Source organism: Coloeus monedula, assembly GCF_965178545.1.
Source record: "Coloeus monedula genome assembly, contig: HAP1_SCAFFOLD_63, whole genome shotgun sequence".
Lineage (NCBI taxonomy): Eukaryota > Metazoa > Chordata > Aves > Passeriformes > Corvidae > Coloeus > Coloeus monedula.
This window is the reverse complement of record NW_028120825.1, coordinates 1,131,537-1,155,408: the sequence shown is the minus strand read 5'-3', so window position 1 is coordinate 1,155,408 and position 23,872 is coordinate 1,131,537. Positions and strand designations below refer to the sequence as shown.

Sequence of the window (23,872 nt, the reverse complement as noted above, 5' to 3'; positions counted from 1 at the left end):
CCTCTCCCCCAGGGAACCGACAGGGCGCTGGGTTCAGACAACTCTTCTTAATGAGACAGAATTCTAGAAAATGGGGGAAAACCCGTCCCCTTTCTTCAGAAGTCTTGGGAAGGTCACTTCCAAAGCCAGAACAAACAAGGCCACCCCTTTGCCTTTGGTTTTTCCCCAAGGGAAAGATGGCTCTTCCACCTTCTAACAGCCCTGACTCATTTCCCATCACCGGTCACTCCATGGTACAAAACCTTCATCAAAGTACTTTTAGTTCAGAGTTTAGAAGCCCCATCTGCTTCCTTGTTTACATGAGCTCACACCTTGGAAACTGTCACATCTCGGAGCGCAACCAAACTCTTCTCAAACTCCACGCGAATCCTCTGCCGTGATTTGACACATCACTTTACAGGGATTTGACTCAAAGTTTTCAGCTGACCATCCACTTTGCTGATGCCAGTTCGAGTCTGGGAAAAAACCCTCAAGCCAGACTGTTTTTCCATGCTTTTCTGTTCTAATCTAAAGGATTTATAAGCTTTACTACAAGAGTTCAAATCCACAGGCAAGTACCTTAAATCAAATTATATCAGCAAAATAACTCTTCTTCTCATTCACCCCATCACTGATTCTGGTAGGAACATCAGGTGGTAGAGATGCAGTGTGGAGCAGGGAAAGAATTAGGAGCACTTTCAAAGATCTGTCTATTGACTGACAAAAGATCACACATAACCAACTTATGCTTTGCAAAGCAGGATAAAAATACTCAGGCCCATCCAAACTACTTCTTACGCTAGATGTGGCTGATCAATAGCCCGGCTGAAAAATGGACAAGCCACTGTAACAAGAAATACAAGTTTGGAAAAGGAAAAAGAAAAGTCCTGAAACCACAGAACTCCTGAAGCTTGGCTCGCTCCACTCTAATGTGCTCCTCCTGACACTTGCAGCAACTGGCTTCTCTCTTGCCGTTCCGAGAGGAACTCTATTTTGTATAGGGATGTAGACGTGTCTGCATTTAGACACCATCCTCAATACAAACCTCCTCCATTGCTTTTTTCTGACTGGAGATCCTTGCTACTGGATACGATGGTGCTGTTTATTGGGAAGGGTTGCTCTGATGCCGATCACAGCACAGCACAGCAGGAGCTCCCTTTTTGCTCCCTTGGGCTACTCCAATTCCTCTTGGGTGATCTCTGAAATACTCTTTATCAGCTGAGGGCTGACAAAACACACAATGTCTGATTAATCACCCTTCTCTTCTCCAGCCATGACACAAGAGCTGGGTGCACTCAGAAAACAGTTTTCTGAACCATCCTATATAATAACAATCAATGCCTTGTAATTTCTGCCATCTAGATGAGGTCGCCATTGAACAGTTCCGTGTCCCAAGTGCTACCCAGCAGGGAGGGAAGAAGAGGAAGACAGGATCACAGCAGCCACTGATCAGTCATTCACAGGCATCATCACAAAGAAAGAGGAGAGAGTCAGGAATTTCACAGGCTACTCTGTTTCAGCAGCGCATCTCATCCTCCTCTTTTTAGATCTCTACTGATCACTACCTTCCAGTCCCTTCACAGTGCTCTCCTAATCCACATGAGTAACTAAGATGCAGAATAAGAGGGAAAATTTCTTCTGACCTCCAGTCACCTGAGAATCAAGCAGATAAGAGAAAACCTCCGCCCTACTCTAAGGAAGGTGTTTCATAAACTCACCTGTAGCTAAAGCTATTCAGAAAGCCCACACTACCAGATGCAGAGTAGTAAAGAGCCTCTTAATTTGCTAACCCTGGAGAAAAGGCAGCTTTAAACAAACTCTGCTACTCCCACTCTCTCTCCTTAGAACTTCAGGTTGAGATGCCTAGGACCAACTAAAGAAAAAAGTCATTTCATTCATGCCCTGGTCAAGCATTTCACACCCCCTTGTCCCTCCCAATCTACCAGCCAGTCAAACACAGAAAAAGCAAGAGACCCGTGGTAGGCTTCCAGTGGAAATACTGGCAAAATCTTCTTGGACTGCATTATTTGAAGGACCTGAGGTCAACTCACTGACTGGGAAAGACTTTTACTGCTCCACTTAGCCTACCAGCTCAGCTCAGCTCAGCAGCCTCCCAGCTACCTTTAGCTGCATAAGCACATGACCTGCAACCAGAAAGGCGTGAATCTTCCTTAGGAAGGAAACAGACACGGGGAATGAAGAGTGGAGATTAGTCCACACTCTTAGGAACAGGCAACACCAACCAAACACTCTGTGGCAATAGCATGTGTCTAGAAGCTCTCTACCTTCCAGTCCACCTCAAGGCTTTGGGACTTGTGCTGACTTGCACAAAGGAACCCACTCCACCCTGCAGCAGTGGGCTCCTTCTTTCCAGCCTGGATGGAGACATGTCCTGTATTTTGCAAGCATGTCCAGGTGTTCAGAATGGAACATGCTGATCATGATTAGCACCTTAAGGCACACAGCTCTTCCTTTCTCAAAGTATGCTTTGTGAAATTATAGGCAGTGCTATCCCCACCTTTCCAAACAAATTACCCTCCTTCTAATTGCACTTGCCTTCAAAATACTGCCACTTCTTCATTTCAGACTATGCTTCCCTCAGAAGGATGCACAAAAGGTTAGAGTAGCTGCAAGCACCTGCACCTGCAATTTTCAAGTAACTGCGTCTTCAGAAAGGCTTCTGACAACAGGCCATTCTCTGGACATGAACACGGCAACGCTGAGGCAAGATAAATGACTTCGCTACATCTTACAGCCCAGATGTTTAAGGCCAGAGAAGACACCACCAGGTTGTCCTGATACTTCTGCTCATCCTCTCTGGTAGGGGCTGTACAGAGAAGAACACAGTTTTAAATTCTAACTCAGTTTGTGCTTCACTGATGAAGGAAGCAGGAAGAAAGGGAAAGGGACTTCGCTTTGGAGCAAATGGGAATTTTCTTGTGGATTTCAGTGTCCAGGATGTAAACCAGTAAGGGATTTTCTTCAGTAAATCCAAAGGACAATTGGCTACAGAAACTCGTATCTTGACACTATTGATAAGCGCTGACAGTTCTCTGGCTGTGACTTATTTTATTCAAACCTGCTTTCTCCGAATGCACATCTGACAGCAGGACTTGCTCCGTTCAGCCTGCAGCAGTTCCACAGGAAAGATGTTGTGAAATTGGCCACACATCTTCGCAACGCTTCCACTTCAACATTTTTCCCACTATGTTCAAATGTATTTGTCAGCTTCCTAAGGAGTGCAGTGTCCATAACATAGGAGACGAGACTTTCATGCAAAAATTGAAAGACCTTGAACTGCAGTGGCAGGAGGAACTCTGGTGTAATACCAGTGCCAGATGGCATGGGTGTGAAAAGCACATTCACATCGATACTGACAGGCTTAGGAAAGACACAGAGCAGGGTGAGCTATTCCCAAAGAAGGTGAATTGACAGTGCAAAGGAGAGTTAATACCAACCAGCTGCTCAGTTACTTTATCAGAGCTGCCCCTGTTTTCAAGGCCTGAAAGAACAGCTCAGTGCCAGAAAGACATCCAGATCATTTGGCTATGCTTGCTCTTATGGAGCACTGTTTTCAATTTCCATCCTAGTGGGGTTGCATACTACTGACCAGTTAAAATCAGCACCTGAGCTACACAGCAGTATTTCAGTGGCAACACTGGACAGCTGTAGGTTCTGCCCTTCCCCTCTCCCAGCATGCTCCTCAGACACACAGCACACTTGCACCAAAACTCACAGCCACACCCACAGTTTAACCACCTGCAATAGTTTTGGCCCTGGCCAATCTAGCCCTGGGTGCATTGTGCAGCAAGAAGCCATGGGGGCCGTGCTTCTCCCTGACTCCAAGCATCGCTCCAGAGGCCACACAAGCTGTGCGGTCAGGCCGTAAGGCTCAATGGCACACAGAGATCAAGTCCTACCCACTGAGAGCACATGTCCTTGTGGAAGGGGCTGATGAGCGCTGGAGCAAGGGAAAGGGCAGGTCTCTGCAGCTGGGGGCAGAGGAGAGGGGAACAAAGTGGGTGTGTGTGTTTGGGGAGAAGGGAGCAGGGAGGGTGTTCTCCTCCTTCCACAAGCTGGGCCAAAGGGGCTGTGGTGGGAGCAGTGCCTGCCCAGCAGAGGAAGCAAAAGGCAGGGACCCCAGCGAGCACAGTTCCCTCTCAGTGGAACAGCGAGTTCTGCTGTTGGCAGCGATCCTCCTCTGGGAGGTTCCTGCCTGCTCTCCTCACATGGAGCTGCTTGTTCCTGTCCCTTCAGAGGCCTTCCCTCTCTGATGTGGGCCACAGCAGCTTTCTTTCCCATGCTCTGAATGAGGAGGGGCAGGTTTGAAGCAGCACTGGGAGGATTAATTAATATTTTAGCTGTTTCAACCATCATGACTTCTGGTTGCATTCATGAGACAAAATTAATCCCCTGCTCTAGTGAGTTGCAGAAGTGCAATACCGAGATGTGACTGCTGGACACAATCACCGCTTGAGTCACTTTGTCATTTTTTTCAGGTAGCTGCAATGGATGGACGTTCTCTAAGAACCATTGGATTAAATATAAAGAAGGACACTTTTCAGGCAATTTGAGAAACTTCTCTCCTTTTATTGTTTTTCCTAACATAAATATCTGGATATTACTGAAAAGCAGCCAAGCAACTACAGCAGTGTAGTTTAATTGCCTAAACTAAGGGTAAGTTTACAAAATAGTTTACCCACTGACAATACTAAAGGGCCTCTTGAAGCATGGATAATATATCCAGTTCCCATTATGAAAACTTGGACTACCTATTCTTCCATGGTAGTGTGACTTAAAACTACCTGTTGTACTTTCATATACTAAGAAAAACTACATCCTTAAAAAACTACAATAAGTACAGCTTACTGAAGAATTACATTAAGTCCCTAACAGGCTCGTTTTTTGGACTTGGAGGTATGCCAAGCAACCTCTGTCAGTTCATAGTCTTCTGTAAGGATGTGCAGGTGGAGCCAGTTTCTGCCTCGTAGACGTAGGAACATTGCAACAGCACCGTGGTAAACTGAAAGGTGAAGGGCAAGGCCACGCAGAGATGTGTGTCTGCACAATGAATTAATGTGCCGCAGCATCTTCCTTCCGCAGGAACAGGAAAGCAGCTTCAGGATTGCCAGTGAAAAAAGCAAGAATTATGCAGTGCTCACGTGGCTGCCATCGGGTGGGAGCCCCCCCAGCACAGCTCTGTGCAGGGAATTCCTCTCAGTGGTTGGAGAGCAGCATCCAGAGGCGGAATCGCAGCTGACCGTAAGCTCGCATCGCCTCTGCGTGGGCGGCCGGATCTCGGGCCAGGTGCTCAAAGAGGTTGAGTGGCTCGACCGTTCGCATTGCCGGCGGCAAGCTGATCTCCGCAGGAAGCCTCTGGTTGCCCAGGACAAAGTGCTCCAGGCATTTCAACTGCAGGCAGCGGCGCAGGTATGCCATGATGTCCCACAGCCGCCGCGCAAATTCCCTCCTGCGCCACTGGGACAGCGGTACGGTGGTCAGCACGTGCATGACCACAGTCTTCCAGGTCAAGCTGGAAAAACCTGTGCCCCTCAGGATGCAGGTGAAGAGCTGCAGGCATTTCAGGTGCAAGCTCTCACACGGCACCTGCCTGGCGACGTGCTGGAAGAATTTTGCCTCTGCCACAGCGTACGTCTCAGGCCACGCTGTGCTTGCGATGGAGTCGGCCTCGGCGGGCTGGCTGCTCACAAAGATGCTGGAGCCGCCTTTCTGGGCCTCTGTGGGCTGGCTGACCACAAAGATGTCGGAGTCCCCGTGGCGCACCCCAAACAGCATCTCCACCATCAGGCTCTTCTTGCCTTTGCTCAGCCGGAATTGGCAGGACCGGCTGCAGGGCTGAAACACCAAGTGCCATGAGTACGACTGAGGCAAATGCAGCCACGAGCATCTCACCAGCTGGTAGAACCAGTGGGAGGTTTTCTCCACGTCCAGGTAGGAGCCGGTGCAGAGTGTCTCTAGGAGGCTGGGCTTCTGCTTCCGCCGCAGCTCCTCCTGCGAGTGGTGCAGGAAGCACAACAGCTTCTCGCCCAGCTGCTCCCTCTCGCACGTGCACACCAGCTCCACACGGACGCAGAAGGTCCTTGCTGCCATCTGCCCTGCACTGTTCAGCTCCAGGTGGAAGGCGTGTCCCGGTGGGGGATTCAGTGGGACCAGCACGCGGTACACCACATCCTGCTCACGGGGACTCCAACCCTCAAAGGCACTGCCCACCCCGATGGCTTCTTGAGGCACCGGGTAGAAACTATTGCTCACGCTGTCAATAAAGACACGCGTGAAGCTCTCCATCAGCTCAGCTGCCACTGAGCGACCTCTCTCCACGTCCTCGACAGGACACTGTATGCGATCCACTAAAAGGATCCCTCGCTTATTCCCAACGTCACAGGCGTCTTCTTCCTCTTCAATTCCACCACTGCTGCCTTTGTCCTTGCCAGCAGCACCACTGCCTTCTTTTTCACTGGCAGCCACATTTCCACCTTCTTCTTCTTTTCCATCTTCATTCTTCTCGCCTTTCACATTCGCATCCCTGTTTTCCTGATCCTTCCCATTCCAATCAGTGGCTCTGTGTTCACTGGAATGACTGTCTTCCTTCAGCTTCATATTGCTGCTTTCTCCTTCATTTATCTTATCAACACCTTCTTCAGTTGAAGCAACATTGCCATGTTCCTCTCCATTTCCATTTTCATTCTTTTCTCCCTTCCTATCGGCAGCACTGGCTTTCTCATCTTTGTCTCCAAGATTGCTTTCTTCATTTCCAATGTCCTTCTTTTCTTCCTCAGTTGCAGCAAAACCACAATGGTCTACTGCATTCTCACCATCACGGCTGTCTTCTTGTCCTGTCCAATCACTGCTTCTTTGTTCACTGGCATCACTGCTTTCCTGCACTTTCACATCCGCTTTTTCTTCCTTTCCATCTTCACCTTCACGTACGTCATCGTTGCCTGCTTTCATATACGCATCATCGGTTTTTTCTTCATTTCCATCTCCTTCTTCTTCCTTTCCAGCATCCTTGTCTGGCTCCACCTTCACATCCTTGTTTTCTCCTTCATTTGCTTCATCTAGGTCTTCCACACCTCCAGTAACATTGCCAGGTTCTTCTTCATTTCCTTCAGCAGTATTGTCTCCTGGCATATTCCCATCACTCCAGCCTTCATCTTTCCTTGCATCATGGCCATCATCACTTTTAACATCACTGTCTTTCTTCAACTTCACATCTTCATCTCGTTCATTGGCATCATTGTCGTCTCCTTCATTTGCAGCCACAGGACTGCCTTCTCCTTCATTTCCGCTGCCACTGTCATCTGCCTCCACAGTCACATCAATGTTTTCTCCATCTCTCTCGGAATCCAAACTGTCTTCTTCCTTTTCTTTTTCCTTCTCCTCTCCCAAGGTCTTGCAGGAGGTCTGGTCCTTGCCGCTGCTGTTGGTTTTGCTGGCTTCAGGACTCCTCCTGCAGCTAAACCACAGGCCCAAGAGGAGCAGGAGTCCAGCAAGAGCCCAGAATGGCCACTGCTGCAGGGCACCAAAGAGCAGGGCTCCCCAGCCCTCGTCCTGCTGCTCCGGGGGCCCTTGCTCCAGCTCCTGCAGCAGCCGAGCCATCTCGCGGTCGAGCAGCTCCTCACGCTCCTGCATTCGCCGGTGCGTGGCCTCATCCAGCCCATCCCCAGCTGGCTGGGGGTACTGGATCAGGCTTTGCACGAGCACGAAGAGCAATGACAAGAAAGCCATGGTCTGCAAGAGGACACACAGAAGGGGTTCAGTAGGGCCGGAATGGAGGCAGCCAGTGCAGGGCAGGAGCCACGGGGATGTGGCAGCAGGAAGGAGAGGCCCCGGCAGCTGGCAGGAGGCAAGGCCTGCACCGCTGCCCCAGCAAGCACCGAGCCTGAGCAAGGCGCTCCCGCCAGGGGCTGGGCCCTGGACACAGGGACAGAACACACGCCCCGGGTGCCAGCGCTTCTGCCCCAGCCCTCCCCCAGCCCTGCCTCCCCACCGCCTGTGGGCACTCACCGCTTGCCCAGGCTCTACTGGGGGCAGCGTCAACCAATGGGGCCTTTTATAGCTGCCCCCATTGTGACACGGCCCCTGTGCTGTCACAGGCCCCAGAGCGCATCACAGGCCAGCCCCACCCGCCATCCCCAGGCCGGGAACTGCTCATGGCCCTGGGCACCCAGAGCCTCAACAGACACAAAGTGCAGACCCATCAGTCGTGAACCTGGGAACCCCAGAGCTTCCCTGTACAAAGCAGGCACAAGCGCCCTCCCACACAAACCCTTGTCAAATATAAATTTGTGTGACATGATCCGTGGATGCTCTTGGTATATAGGTGTAAGCTTTTATTTAATCTTGGAGGGGGACATTTTTTATTAATAATATTTATATTTATTACTTTTGGGGCAGGATGTCATATAGGCTAATGTTTTGTTACAGATTTAGTGAGAAATCTTTCTGAAAGAAATCCAGGCTGCTTGAATGATGCACAGGAAGACGTAACACCCTCCTTAAAGAGGCCCAGTAAGTTAATTACAAAATTTTGGTGTCTTCAACAACCTCTCAGCTCTTAAAACTCTATGGTTCAACACAGTGCAAAATTCTGGGATAGCCAGGATTTTGTTCAGAAAGTAGAATGTCTCATTTTTCAAATTTGTAGCAAAGATGTACATCTGTCACTCCCACCATCTTCAAAATTGTCTGCCTTAAACAGAGTTAACCAATCTCTCTGACTTGTCTGATATTGCACTGGTTTATTAAAGGAAATTCTGACTCTTTCTGCTATCTCTGTGTATTTATCTCCAAAGGACTGTGAGTATGGAAGAGTCATCCCTTATGTTCCTCAGCTCTTCTTTGGGGAACTCACCTACAAATGGAACTGCAGAAATGGGGAGGGAGGAAAAGGAAACAGGATGTGAATCGAGCACCTGCATAGTGACCACAGATGTCCACTGCTAGACAGACACTGATGTCAGGCAGATCATGCCCTCCAAATAGTGCTCAGAAAGAGAACAAGTTTGGGATTTCTGAAACTGCTCTGAATTGGATTTGCTTAAACAGATGTCATTAGTAAAAGCAATCAAAGAAAGAGTTTTGATCCCTCTTCCAAGCTGATGCCACTTATCATGTATCTTCCCTGCATTCTTCTAGGGAAGCTGTTTTTGATGTTGTCCTGTCCTTCTTTTTATAAGGGAGCAAAAATACTTTGTTAAGTATTACTCTTTCAGTTTTGTTTCCTCTCCTCTTCTGAGATACAGTAAAGTGAACATTCAGCAGAATAGTTTTGTATTTTTTGAACACAATTCTTCTTTTATCCAACTGAGGCCCTTCTGTGATCATGAAAAAACAGAAACTGTTGTGAACTACAGTTTACACTCATAAGAGGTTGACATGGGTCAGTTCTCCAAGGTTATTCTTAGTTCAACTGCTGTGTAAACTGTTGATGTCACTGACTGGAGGCTGCTCTTCAGGACATTATAGATATGATAATTATATGACAGAAAATGCAACATATAGTTGAATCTGACCTTCAAGTTCACTAGCTTAAAAAAGGAAAAAAGTGTCTGTAAGAAATTTGCTGCTTTTCCCATTACTAAGATGTAATAGATGCCTTCAAGTTTATACTCAGTCGACAGCATATACACATGGACAGCAGTGCCCATCCATCTTCAAGCTAGGGTACATTTTAAGTGTCAATGATCACTGCCTCCAGAAAGCATTTTTGAGACAAAACAGGCAAAGTCTTTTGCATATCTAGACAATCATCCAATACTAGGATCTTCACTCCCACATAAACACTTCATGTTTTTCCACAGAGGAATCTGAGATAGATTTTTCTGAGAAATAACAAACCACCAAAAATTAATTAAATGACAAACAAGGGAAAAGCACCACTTCCTCACTCAGCACATTTTCCTTGATTTTCATTAAGCATTCAGATTTACAGATGCTGATATTGCCACAAGAGCAGTTTTTTTCTGGTTTAACTTCCTCTTCCAGTAGAGCAAGCACAGCTGCAAAATGCAAGCTCATTTCCAGGCTCTCTTACACATCACCAGTTTACCACATTCCAACCAGTCACAGCTGTGCAACACCCCGTCAGGGTACTGGGATTACTGCAGTGCCACAGACAGTTTAAGTGAGGCTCATGGAGCTGTACAATTTTAACTATGTTTTATATGTATAATTAAATGATGCATGACATGGGAATAAGCCAGCTGTACTGAAACTGAACAAACTAACTGCTCTGATGCAACAGTTAAGCATCTCATCAGTTCTAAAATGAAACAGGTTTAAAGCAAAAACAATATAGAGAACAGAATGCTTGACACTGTTAAATAGCATGGTCAAAGGATAATTTTTGAACATTAAGGAAATGCACTCACCCAGTCAAATTTTCAAAAGAATTCCTGGCACCAAAATATTCTCTGTTTGCTTTTTCACCATGTTTTAAGAATGGATCACTCTGGGGGAAGAAAATCCTGTGCGCAAAACACTGCGTGAAACTAAACAATCCTTAAACATGGCTAATTTCCATGTGGAGCTGATGATTTAGCACTGTCATCCTTCAGCAGAGGAGAAAGAACTACCTGTCTTTAGTTTATTTAGGTAAGATGAAAAAAGTGAAGAGCGTGAATTTGATCTTGCTTCAATTTACTTCAGTGGAAAAACTCTTGCCATGACTTCAGTGAGAGTGAGACTGCATCTTAATTCATTCTATATGGAGAAAAACAAATCAGCTGAGAATAATGCTTTTGTTTATTAGATGTAAATTACTACCACAGTCGTTTTTAACAGTGCTAAGTAAATCCTGCTTTAAAAGCCAAACGTTGCCTTCAGTCCTGCTTATTCCTCTGTACTGTGTCACAATGCAGGATTCCTGGTCCTCTGACCAAGTCACCGCTGTCACAGTAAGCATGGCTTGCTCTGGGGAATGGCCACATTCCCACACGGGAATGATAGATGTTTGTGGATGTCACTGGTGACAATGTCCAAATCTGGGCTAGGGCATGCCCCCCAGCCAAGAAACTAGGGTGCACACTTTTGTAATATAAATGCATTCACTGAGAACACAGACTGCACTTACTAAAATGTCCATGAAAAGCAGCCAAGTAAATCAAATCAATAGGGTTAAATTTGCAATTAGGATTCTCTCTTTCGGCAGGAAAATTTTAGGATAGCCACAAATTGAGAAAAATTTGCTTTTTTTTCTTCTTTTTCTCAGAAGGCAATCAACCTTCTGGTCTGGCTATTCTTTACTTCTCCCTATAAAGTAAAATCTAAAAAGACACACACACGATATTTATGGAAGGACCTCCCAATGCATTAGGAAAAATTATTACTCAGAAGATCAAACAGAAACAAGACTGTCTACACTGTATGAATTAAACATACATGAATTAGGACACTGAGCCTTCCATTCTTTAGTAACAGAACTGATGCTGTCCTGAAAATGACATTAATGAATTAGACTGGTATATGAAAACCTTCTGCATCTGCTCTAGAGGTTGGAATGAGGATGTTAAATGAGGCAGCAGACAACAAGGACGTGCTGCTTAGGGAAGCTGAATATCACTTCTGTGCTTGTGGAGTTCTGCAGTTTGGATGAAGGTCACAGGTTATCTCCAGCTACATGAAAATGAGTGATAAATACACACTGTTGGTCTTAGACTGAAAGCAGTACTGGGCAAAGAGAGTCAAAATATGGAATATTACTCAAAATCATCCCCTGGTTTTCTAAAGATCATAATCTTCTATTAGAAGACAGTTTGTTACCTTCTCCTAATATTAAAGCTGTAATAGTAAAAGCACCTCAATCTTGTAGAAGTATCTAAGATACACAGAATAAGTAAGGTATATGGAGTGAGAGCACCCTAAAAACATCACAAGAGGAGTGACAATTTCTGGGATAGTAATGACATGAACGAGTATCTAAACGTTAAGTCTGAGTGAATAAGAGAATTTTTCAACTAATGGATCAGGGAAAATGTGAAAGGATGAGATATGTGATTAAAGATCATAGTGTATTCGGTTAACACAGGTGGAAAATATATGACTTTGATTCTGTACTACAACATATTTTAATTGATTTGTGTGTAGTTTTAGTTTTATACATGCACAGTTTTTTAGAACACATCTTTAGACTGGGACAAACAATAAAGGAAATCCATTGTATGACTTTACATTGATCCCAACATCACTCACTGGAATATCTTAACATTTCCTGCACAGATTCCCATTCGTTAAGATGACAACCTTGAGAAGAAGGAAACCTATAACTGCCATTCAGAGAAGGTCTAAAATTTCAATTGCTGTTTGAACACAAAGGAGCTTTGACATGCTGTGGTTTATTGAAGCACTCCTGCAGTTATAGACACATCTTTAACCACCCTACCCTCTCCCTCTTCCTCCATCCAGCACTGATTGATGCAACTGGAAGCTTCAGTAACTGCAGAGCAAAGTCCCGCTTACTTCCAGCTCTCCTGCCCCAGCAAATGCTCAGCTCTTCTGGGAAGATGGAGCTATGCCATAAGCACATTGCACCTGAAAGGAGATGAAACCTTCCCTTCAAAGACACATGTGACCAGGTTTTTGGAACTGCCTGATGTGGCCAGTTCTCATCTGTTTTCCATAAAGAAGGAAAAGAGCCCTGTATTCTCCTCTTCATGATAGTTCAAGTATGAATTCCAAAGAACAGAGATGCCAGGACTTGTCAGTGACATGACTAACAATTTTATGAGAACTGGCAAAACAGTTCATTTCTCCTACATCTTATTCTCAGAAACCTTGGAATTGTTTTGTCTGAAAGATTTGGGGGGAGGAAGGTAGACTTAATTCTCACAACTATATTAAATATTCAGTACATCTGATATTCTGTTGTCAACACGCAAAATATAGTTTAATTATGATAAGCCATACTGGAATCATTTACAATACATAAATGTGAAAAAACAGCATTAAATTATTTCTTGTCCCATGTGGAAAAATATACACCTTCCAACCCCCCAAGAAAGTAAGACAAGGCACAATAAATTCTGGTAATTCTCTTTCTTCTGACTTTTCAGTTCCATCACAGCTCTCAAAACTAAGATTTATGTGCTGTTTTGCATCTGTATCTGTTGTTGATTTTCCCCCCCTACAGGGATATAGGTGAATAAGTTTGGACAGGAAACGGTATCCCTCAAGCCAAACTGAAAGGTTTATAAAGTTGCTAAGAAAAGTTTGGGTCAGGGCCTAAATATCAATCATCTGCTCACTGTCTTTTTAAACGAGCTCAGGCATTTTCCCAACTGTTCCCAGCAGGTCTCTGCCACTATTTTAAACTAAGATTTCAGCCATTTTTTTTCCCCTGTGTTGACCTCAATAATTTTTCTTTCTCCCCCTCTTTACCTGCCAAAGGCATCCATCAGGATTTTGCCAAAGGCTATCTGCTTTTGAAGTTGAGAGGAATTCACTAATCGTGAGCGTCAAATCCACAGTAAATGCCATGGCCATATGGTATATGCTGCTTTTGGGAATTAGCTCAAAAGGCCTAGCTGTGAGAAGGCCGGCTGTATGTCAGGAGGGTTTTACTGCTAACTTTCATAACTCATGTCAGCTCTTTCAGTTTCTGTATGCATTGGCTTCAGGGAGTGCAACTGTTCCCTGAATTTATAAAAATGTTGTCAAGATCCCTTGATCTTGCTTCCTCTGTCTCTCTCGCACAAACACATCCAAACACATTTATATACACAGTGGAATAGCATGCACAGTGGCATGCAAATCTAGCAAAAGAGAAGCTTGTAAATAAATAGCATGTCATTCTGCTTACTCAATACATTTCTCTGGGTGTTAAACTCATGATAAACATATCATAAGCCCCGATGAAGGCTCTACAGCCTGTCCCATCACACCATCCTGAGTGTAACTCTGCAATGCATAGGAAGACATAAGTTTGAAAAACAGAGCAGAAATAGCTCCCCTAAGGGCAAGGTGCTGACATAGCTGAAACATAACTAACTGGAGAGCATTTGTTTTCACTAAAGAAGGAAGTGTCAGTGACACATCTCTGTGCCTGTGGAGGTGTACTGTACATGCAAAGCAAAAAGAAATCCACCTTCTTTAAAAAATTGGCCATTAATACATAAATATGTCTGTGTTGAAATCCCTCAGACGGTACCATTCTTAACAAGAACTACACACAAGACTAAGAAATTCTGCAGAGAATCACGCTTTTGTGATCCAAAGAGGCAAGGAGAAAGAAAACCACATATGAAGAGTTTAACATATCCACTTAGTGATAGAAAAAGAATTATTACAAAAATAAATGTCAGTCCCTTTGAAACACTTGAGTCAGCGCTCTCAACTTTCTCTGATGCTGTAGGAAGGTGTGAATGTCCTCCATGTGTCACATCATCCGAACCAGCCACACAGGAATGTCTCCAATGCACCTCAGAGCCTTTCAAGGACCACTCCCCTCTAATTTATGTACAGTCTGTTAACATCCTCTTGGAGCAAACAGAAATAATACTTTTAAAAGACATTTATACTTCAGAAACATGTGCCCCGACACAACAAAAAACCCAGATTTTAATACTGCCCCGAGGCAGAATTCATCCATCTTTAAGGCTTCTATTATGTATTTCCTGGTTAGTAATACAAAAAGAACTGCTGGCAGTATCACATCGAAACAAAAGTGCCAGAATCAGAAAAACTACTGAAAAGTTTACCTTTATAGGAAAGCTTCAGTCTTGGGATATTTTGTTTTGACGTTCCAGTGACTGGAAGGAACAGCATCGCTAAAGACAGCAGGCTGCAGGCACGTGGCACTTGCAAAGCTCTCATTCTGCTCTCCTCTTCTGTATCTTCTTTTGTACTATGGTGAAATATCTCCCCACTTTTCAAACAATCCAAGTTTTATCTGGAAGAAAAAAAGAAAACATCTGTAGATCTGCTTTACTGCATAAGCAACAATTCTGTAAGCAAGCCAGACCTATTTCTAAAGAGCACCTCAGTTAATTTCTTTGCTACGAAAGTATTTTTCCTCTAGTACAAGTAAATATGTTTTGTTTCTTTAATACTAAATTTACACATTTTGACATTGGAAAAATATGTAAACTTTTCAGACACCAATGTCTAGCCTAGCTAACGTTTAAGCACAAATTAAATTAATGCAGTATCCATAAAAAGAACATTTGACATTCAAAAGTGACCATGCAACTTGATAGTTAATACCAGTCCATTGGATATCTTACATGTTTTATAACTCTTTTTGTCTCAGTACAACAGCTATTGTGTGTTTATGCTGTGACTAGAATGAACTGTAATGTCTCAGATGCCATGGGGGTACAAGCTGAGTTAACAGTGAGTACTTACCCATCAAAAACTAAACTAAGAAAACTGGAAAGAGCAAGCAGTTGTGTTTAGTTTTAATAGAGAAAAAAGTCAAAGCGGATGATGGATTTAAAAGTGCTTTCAGTATGATATTTCCAGCAGAACAACTGCCTCAACTCATCCACCAAAATGTCCTATAAACTTTAATGAGTGTTTCAGGCTGGGGTCAATAGGCTGATACGGGATTTTGTTAGCACAGTGTGCAACTAAGCCAGCTTTGCAACACTTTTCACTTAGTAAGAATCATTCATATTCCATAAATCTTGAAGTGTTTTACAACTGAAAGCAATTATCACTGCCCTTATTTTCCCTATGCAAAAACGGAACCATAAAGCTGCAGTGAACCTATTTCCTCAAGGTCACACAGCAAGCACAGTAGTTGAAAAGAAAACAGCAACAGCAGTCCTGCTGTCCTTTGGGCCCAGCTATCAAGGATCCCTTTTGCCCAATAACTCGACTTTTGCACATGAAATTATTTGAAATGCCATCTTGAGTTCTGAAGGCAAAACTTCATGGTTAATAAATCACAGAGATCAGAGTATGAAAATATTTGTGAGACCAGATCCTTCCCCCTGCAAGTGCCTGATGCTAGAGGTCAAGGGAGATGGCTGGTGAAATGACAAATGTCAGTGTTTGAGTAATGCTGTAAAACCAAGGAGTAAGGAAATGTTATGGTTAGTCAAGAGATTAATGGCTCATGATGTGCCATGAAAATTCTTTTCTGAAAGGTACTGGAGCTGCCTGATTAAAAGAGCAATCCTAGTGCCCACATCAGCCAGCACTTGCACAGACACCAAAGGAGAGGTTCCTTGCAAGTCCATGAGAGATGCAGCACAGCTTGTGGCCCCTGAGCCTTTCCACCGGTCTGTTATTTGAACTCCTGCAGCACTGGGTCTTGCAATTCTGTGAGCTACAGCAGCACCCAGAACCAATTCGGCACCTCCTGATACAGGCAGTTCATCCTTCCTGGCATGAAAGGATGGAAACAGAATCCCTTCCGTTCTCTCTGACACAGGAAATCTTTCTCAGATGAAACTTGGGCTTTCTGAGCCTCCAGACTTTCGCTCAATAGCAAAAGACAAGGAAGTGTGCAAGAAGAGCATGATGGTGAAAAAGAGGGAAACAATTCGTAAAATCCCCAAAGCATAATTCCTATTGCAGAACACTAAGCTTCTTCCTTCTCAGTCCCCTCTTCAACACTCATATTCAGTGTCTGAATGCACTACTCTTGGCCAAGTGTGAGTACATGTTCACGAAACGACATGGAGAGAAAACAGACAAACATGAAAAATGCCTGTTTCATCTTTCTCTTCCCTTTATTACAGTATCAGATCCTAAGAGAACACCCTTACTTCTTCTGTGCCAACACATCTATCTGAGGGTGGACCACGAAGGACTAAAGTGGATTAGACTATCCCAGGGTTAAATCGCCTTGAAGAAATTTATTTAGAGGTGAAAAAGGGGAAAAGGAGAGGGGACGAGGGGGAAGAATACATGAAGATGAGACACCAGCCCTGTTCATCTTCAGCAGGATGATAGTGACAAACCATACTTCAAAAAGAAGCAATTAAGAGGGAGCCAGTCTCACTGCAAGTATGTTGAGAAGTCACGGCCTGAAGGTCTGGGCCTCAGCCAACAGGGAACTCACCAAAGGATATGGGGCTCATTTTCTTGAGGCAAATTACTGTGAAGAATCAGGACTAAATTTGACTAAAAAAACAGTTGCATCAATGCACTGTCATTTGCTGAATTGATTGAGAATCAGCACCAAACTCAGCCCTTCGGCCATAGCTCACAACCTCACTTTTTCATGTAGGCTTTTTTTGCTAATGGGAACCTTCCTTTTTTCTTGGTTGGGTTTTTTTTCCCCTTTCCCCTTTTATTTGAATAATGTCTGTGAAAAACCATTTGCTTTCACGAGGCGGTTAGTTTACACTGGAGGCAGCAGCTCTGTGAGCTCGAGCCAACCCTGTCCTGTCTTTAGATTCATTGCAATCTGGCCACATTGTCACATATATTTTTAGTTTATGATGATCCTCTAATACAATTCCAGCTTCCACACAGAGTCCTTCCAACAGTCTAGCTCAGGTTAATGAACTTCAGGCCACTTCTCTTCTGCAGGAATTTCGAGGCCCAGGGGGTGGCTGTGCCCAAGAGATTTGCCAAAATCCGCTACGATTTCACCGCGCGAAACGCCAGTGAGCTCTCGGTGCTGAAGGATGAAATCCTGGAGGTACGTGACCGCTCCTGGAAAAGGTGTGTCCCCCAGGGGCAGGAGAGAGCTCGGGATAGCAACAAGCACCAACTCCATTTTCCCTGGTGGTATCTCAGCAGTGACACAAAGCTTTGCTCAAACCCAAAGCTGGAGCAGGCTGCCTGTGCTGTGTCGTGTCATTTCCTCAGCTCAAAGACATCGGTCCCATTTTAACCACAGTGAGGAGGGAGGACAACAACTCGCTCTAGAGCCCTGCTCATCCCCCGCTGGGTCGGTTCCTTATCACCACTTCCTCCTCCACGAGGATTTGTTTTCTCTGAAAAGCACCTTTCTCATAACCTTTCTCTTACTGCAGCACTGTTGGCAGCTGGACAAGGTGGGACGTGACTTGGGCTGACACTGATCTGTGACCTGAGGAAAAGGTTTCTCTGCAAAATGTGGCTTTTTATTTATTTAATTATTTATTTTAATGCAAAAAGACATCAGAAACTCAGTCATTAGGAAAAAAAGGTCTGGAGAAACAGGGACATTATGTAGGAACTATGAGTTCTTCAGCACGCAGAGGTGCTCTCCTGTTCATCCTTACGATACATTCTGATGCTTTCCAGGAAAAGTTTCAGTCCTGGATTGCATCTGAGAGCAACAGATCTGATTAGAGCTCCTGGCCTCAGTGATGTCCTTCTGGCAACTTCACCTTTTGGATGGTTCGGCCCCGCTATATCCTGGTTGTTTATGCCTGAAATCCCATTTTCCCACAGCAGATTTATTTTTGTCCCTCTCTCAGGTGTTGGAAGATAATAAGCAGTGGTGGAAGTTGCTCAACCGGAGTGGGCAGGCCGGTTATGTTCCGTACAATATCCTGGATGTGGTGAAACTGGAAGAGCTCAAACAGGTCTGTAGTCAGGTAATACCTGACTGGTATCAGCTGCAGGGCACAATCTGCCTCTGGGAATAATGTTGTCATTAGACCTCCCTGATTTCTTAGGATACTATGCACCAATCAGGACAGACCTTCAGAAGCAGACAAAGCCAGGAGATTCCTGAGTCTCCTATGATAAAATTCACATTTTGCTACGATCGTCTTCCCAAATAAGGCCTATCCTTCCTATTTGTGCACCAGCCTCCTGCTTTCCATATTTTTCCACATCAAGATTTTTCTTGGGGGTTAAATTAAAGATGGACACTTCCCTCAGCCAGTTCAGTTCAGCACCAGGAACACGTTACTGGAGTGGAGGCAGATGGAAACACCATCTAAGTGAGAATTAACTGAATACTGCAACTTGCACTGCAGAAATGTGGAGCTGGAGTGTTCTAAACACCCTAGGGAAGCATGGAATTCTTCCCCATTTTGGTATTGCAGCGTTTGGGCAAAGCCTAAGGCGGCCCAGCAGGCTTCTGGATAAATCCCTGCTAGTTTAATCAAAACGTCAAAAAACTTTCCAGTCCGCTCCAGGCCCTTGGCAGTGGTCCCGCTTCACATCCCAGCTACGGAGCAGTGAGGCTCTGCCTTCCAATGAGATCGAACATGTTTGGCACAACTAGGAATTCCCTTGCGCAAACTTCAGACTTTGCTTTGGGTTCTTCATTCCCAGAAATTAACTTCTTCCATGCAGCTCCACCTGAGGTCTCCCCAGCCCCATATCAGCACAAGGAGAACACGGCAGTTTGTCCCTCCGTGGGTGTGAGGCAGAAAGCTTAAGAAAATTAAAAACGACCAAAAAAAATTCTTACTTTTCTTTCCCTTTCTAACCAGTCTAACCAGAGGTACAAAGGAGACCTGAGCCCCAGGGGCCATGGCCCATCCAGCCCAACCCACAAGCTGCCTGCCAGCTACGCCGGGGATAAGTGGGGCACTGAGATGTTGTCGCGCCACTCTGCACAGGACGCCAAAGAACGCACGTGTGTGTCCCACTCTGGGCTCCCCTGGGTTTGGGCGCTCGGGGGACCAGACCTGCCCAAGGGGCTCCCCTGCACCTTTTACTGATCACAGCAATGGAGCAGCACTGTGTCTGGAGGCCATTCCAGGCAGGACAAGAGCCAAGAGAGCAGCCCTGGGGCTTGTGACACCGCCGGGGCTCTCGGGCGGCCCGGGCCGAGCAGGGCAATAAGTGATCACCCCATGCCTCCTTCCTCCAGTTCTAACTTCCTCCTCCTCCTCCCAAGGAGAGAGTTTCCTTTCTCTTCCAAAATGTTTAAGTGTGTCTAAGGAACAGCTCAGGCCAATCCCTTTCTCTCACTTCCTTTTGCTCATCTCCCGGCACACACACAGTGCCCGCCTGGCCGCTTCCTTCATGTGGTTCCACAGAATTCCCGGCCAAACAGGAGATCCGCATCACTCCCTCACCCTGCACGTGCTGTGGGGCTCACAGAGCAGGAGAGAGATCAGGGGCCCTGCTCACCTCACCCCTTATCCCACCCTGTCCACTCCTGGAAGCAGGAGCCCTTCTGGGACGACAGGAAGCCCCACCATACAAGGACACAAATCTGTTCGTATCACTGAGTTATTCTCCACAGTCTTCAGGAGTTTCATGGGGAAAGCGATACTGGATGAAGAGTCACTGGAGTTTTCACAGAAGCACAGGATGCCCTGGGCTGGAAGGGACCTTCAAGCTCATCCCATCATGAGTGTGTTGCTCATTCCCAGTTTATGCTTCCTGCCGCTTCCGTTCTGTTGCGGAGCAAAACCTGGAGCTCTGCGATCAGCAAATTAGTGACTAGAAGCAGCAGAGAGGACTGAAAAGGTCTCAATTCCAAACCTCCAATTGTAGATTCTCACAGAACTGTGCTTCCACATCAGGCAACAGCCAAGGGGTGATGGGAGCAAAATAAATGGCAACACAGGGGCACAGGAAAATGGGAATCACTTTTCTGGGCTGAATTTAAATAAGAATGTTGAGCCACATCCCCATTTGCCTTACAGTTTCCCCACAAACATTTAATGGCATTTTTGACTGAAGACTTGCTTTCATTCCCTACTTGTTTCTACAGAACTTATTCACCAAACGGATGAGCTGAACGACGAGCTGCTAAAGAAGATCACAAACAATAAAATTCAGCCTCCCCACAGGAATTTCAAAGTGGAAAAGCCTCAGCAAGTTTTCGTGCCCCTCACCTTTGAATCCAGCACTGAAGAAGTCAAAGCCTGGCTGGAGGCCAAGTCATTCAGCAAAGAGTAAGATTTGCCCTATTGCCACGTGCAATGCTCGTCCTTCCCTGGAGAAGGAGCGGGGGAGGCCACCGGCACCATCTCACCTGGGACAAGCCACTTGGATTTACTTACAGAGCCTGTGTTGCAAATTAGATTTCAACCCTGTTCAATCCAGGCTCTATAACCAGAATGTTCAGAGCCCAAAGTCACTCCCTTTCTCTGGTATAAATATTTTCTTGGAGATAAACAGTTAACTAACTAAATCCAAGGCCTGAAATGCTACTGGAATTGCAGCTGCCGCCTTGGAACAGCCCCAGGGCCCCGTGATATGGTCCCACTGCAGCTCCTGGCCTCCCATCTCCAACTCCTCACCTCTGGCACGAGGCCACGTGCAGCACAATCGTCACCTCCCTACTTTGTGTCTCCCCAGGACCGTGGAACACCTGGGCATCCTCACCGGAGCTCAGCTCTTCTCCCTCAACAGAGAGGAGCTGAAGAAGGTGTGCAGTGATGAGGGAAACAGAGTCTACAGCAAGATCACAGTGGAGAAAAACCAGCTGGAGGTAAGCATTTTTCTGGATAATTCCTGCTGGAATGGGGGCTGTACCAGCAGCGTCAGATAGCTCATTAAACAGGCATTTTAAAAAATACAATTGTGGGGAAAAAAAATGCAACCAAACCTACACCAGCAATAAAACACACGTAAAAATTCCGAAGTGTCTTTTGAGCAAATCTGTAAGATCCCCCTGTTTCCACTAATTAATCTGCTTTTTACTGATATCACTTATCTCTTTGAAACTAGCTCTACTTTTACAGCATTAATTAAATACTGTCACTTAACTGCAGCTTGAAGTTCAAATCCAAACTGCCTGTTTTGTTTCCATTCCAGAAAAGCAGAGGGGAGTCGGAGCTCCAAGAAATCACGAAGCGCCGCCAGGAAAGGATTGATTCTGCAAATTAAAGTCTCTCTGCTTTATTTCAGCTCTTAGCCCTAAGTAGTGCAGAAAAAAAGGGAATGAAAGCAATGATTCCTGGCCCAGGCCAGATGCAGCAGAGCTCCCCTTGGGGTCCAGCTGCCATCAGAGTGACAATTCCTTGAACACTGTTGGGAAGGGTTGACAATAAGACCATGTCCCACTGGGAAAGGTGTTTTAATTTTGCATGAAGTATTTTTTTTATAACTATATATTTTATACTGAAATTTTCCGTGCATGCGATCAGAGCAGGATTCACACGGGGCTGGATGTACAAGGGCTGGCTTCAAGCAAAAAAAGACCCCCAAAGCTTTTCTCCGAGGGCTGTCCCCTGCTCCCCACTCTCCCCTGGCAGAGCAGGCGTGGCACACAGCACAAGAGAGGCCAGCCTCAAGGCTTGGAGCCTGGACCAGAGGAATAAGGCTTTAGAACCCTGCAATGGTTTGGGTTTAAGGAAAGGACATTAAAGCTCATCCCATTCCACCCCCCTGCCATGGGCAGGAATGCCTGTCACAAGCCCAAGTTGTTCCAAATCTTGTCCAACCTGGCCTCGGACACTTCCAGGAATGGTGAGTCATGACCTCTCTGGGCAACCTAACCCTTTCTATTTCCATTTCCATTTCCTCCTCAGTGCAGGTGTCCCCTGCAGCCCACGAGCACAGGGCCGGTGACAACTGCCTGTCCTTGTCCTGTCCCCCTGTGCCCCCTCGTTGGACAAGGCTAGAATGGCAACACACATTCCCGAAGTCTGGCTGCTTCCTTAAATCCATGGACCAGCTAGTGCTATCTCTGAACAGCTGAAATGAGCTTTCAGTGCCTAGAAATGAGGAGTGACAAACAAAGGGATTTGAATCTGGAAATAGGTGAGTTCCACCCGCCCACCGCTGCTGATGCAGAGGCTGGGGCTGGGGGCAGCTGTGCAGCCCTTCCCTGGGGCACGGATCCTGCACTGGAATGTTGCGGTGGTGTTGCCAAACCAGGCCTCAAACCAGGAGAAGATAAGCCCTGACCGTTTGCTCCCGACCCAGGCACACCCACAGCCCTTCCCAGGGTGTTGGTCACTTGTCCCCATCTTCACGTTTTCACTGCAAAAAGTCAGCTGAAATGATTCCCAAATAGCTGAAACCCCAAAGCACACTGGGAAAGGCAGGTTTAACACAAATTAAATGGCCACAAGAAAAAAACCCCCTCTAATTTAGCACAGGGTGTTGCTCTTTACTTCCCGTTTTCCTTCATAAAGTTATGTGCATTTGTATATAGCAATCTGTAAATAGGGGTGAGGAAAATCCCTCTCCCTAGAAGCAGAATTAAGTGATTATGCTTCCAAAATTTACTCACCATTTCAAAACTCAAGCAAGCAGCGTAGTTCCTGTCCACAGCAAGTTTGGCACATTGCATTTCTAGCTCTGTTTGACTGACAGACCAATCTGATTGCAAAGCAGTGAAGCACACAGAGCTCCAGAGCTGCCCACAGCCCAGGGACAGCTGGGTTTTCTCTCTCAGCACATGCTGAGTCTTTGTCCAAATTTGTGCCTGTCATTGCACATTTAATGGAAAAAGCTTTAAAACAGCATCTGGGGAGCTCATGTCTAAAACTGAGAACACCAGTGCACCTTAGTTTTGGCTTCATTCTTAAGCGTCTCCAATGGATAATCTGTTTTCTTCATTTGAAACAGGACACTGCTCTCACCAGCAGAATTAGGGTGCAGGCAGGGGAGGATCCTGGGTTTAGTCACAGCCCTGCTAGGATCTGAGAAGGGCACTCACCTTGTCAGGGAGGGATGAAGAGGACAATCCTCCTGAGAAGCCCTGGCTCCGGATTAGGGTGGAGATGGGAGGCAGGATGGCAAGCACGGGAGGCGAAAAAGTTTCTAAAATGAAAATAAAAACGAATGTTGAGCTAGGAAACACACCATCTTCTAGTCCTGGGGTGTAGAGGAAAGCAAATCACAGGGAATTACGGTTATCTGGGATTTTAACAGGAGTGTACATGACAGCTCTGTAAAGCCGGGAGCCACAGGAGCACTTCCTAAAACAAATAGCTCAGTAGACCTTATTGCAGAGGCCACTTTTACAAATTTCCACGCGACTGAGCTGTGCATCTGTTCTGTTTGTACTGCCTGCAGACACTGCTATAAAGTACTGTACATTGATGTAACTGAGCGAAGGAGACAATGA

At 45.7% G+C, this 23,872-nt stretch overlaps 1 protein-coding gene and 1 pseudogene across 2 annotated transcripts in view; one reads left to right on the top strand and one right to left on the bottom strand.

The window, feature by feature from the left end:
* The window catches only part of LOC309585526 (epidermal growth factor receptor kinase substrate 8-like protein 2), a 37,694-nt pseudogene extending 16,013 nt beyond the window's left edge, over positions 1 to 21,681 (top strand). Inside the window, exons 6-11 of the transcript in view lie at positions 17,479 to 17,590; positions 18,357 to 18,476; positions 19,326 to 19,473; positions 20,561 to 20,744; positions 21,151 to 21,283; positions 21,610 to 21,681. The product of the transcript in view is annotated as an epidermal growth factor receptor kinase substrate 8-like protein 2 (transcript). The remainder of the gene's footprint in view (positions 1 to 17,478; positions 17,591 to 18,356; positions 18,477 to 19,325; positions 19,474 to 20,560; positions 20,745 to 21,150; positions 21,284 to 21,609) is intronic.
* Positions 5,197 to 7,725, bottom strand: LOC309585537 (inositol 1,4,5-trisphosphate receptor-interacting protein-like 1; the record flags this gene model as incomplete). Its single annotated transcript, XM_082303511.1, has 3 exons — positions 5,197 to 6,491; positions 6,846 to 6,938; positions 7,443 to 7,725. The coding sequence occupies 3 exons, from the start codon at positions 7,723 to 7,725 to the stop codon at positions 5,197 to 5,199; spliced, it is 1,671 nt and encodes a 556-aa protein (XP_082159637.1).
* Positions 21,682 to 23,872: the final 2,191 nt, after the last annotated feature.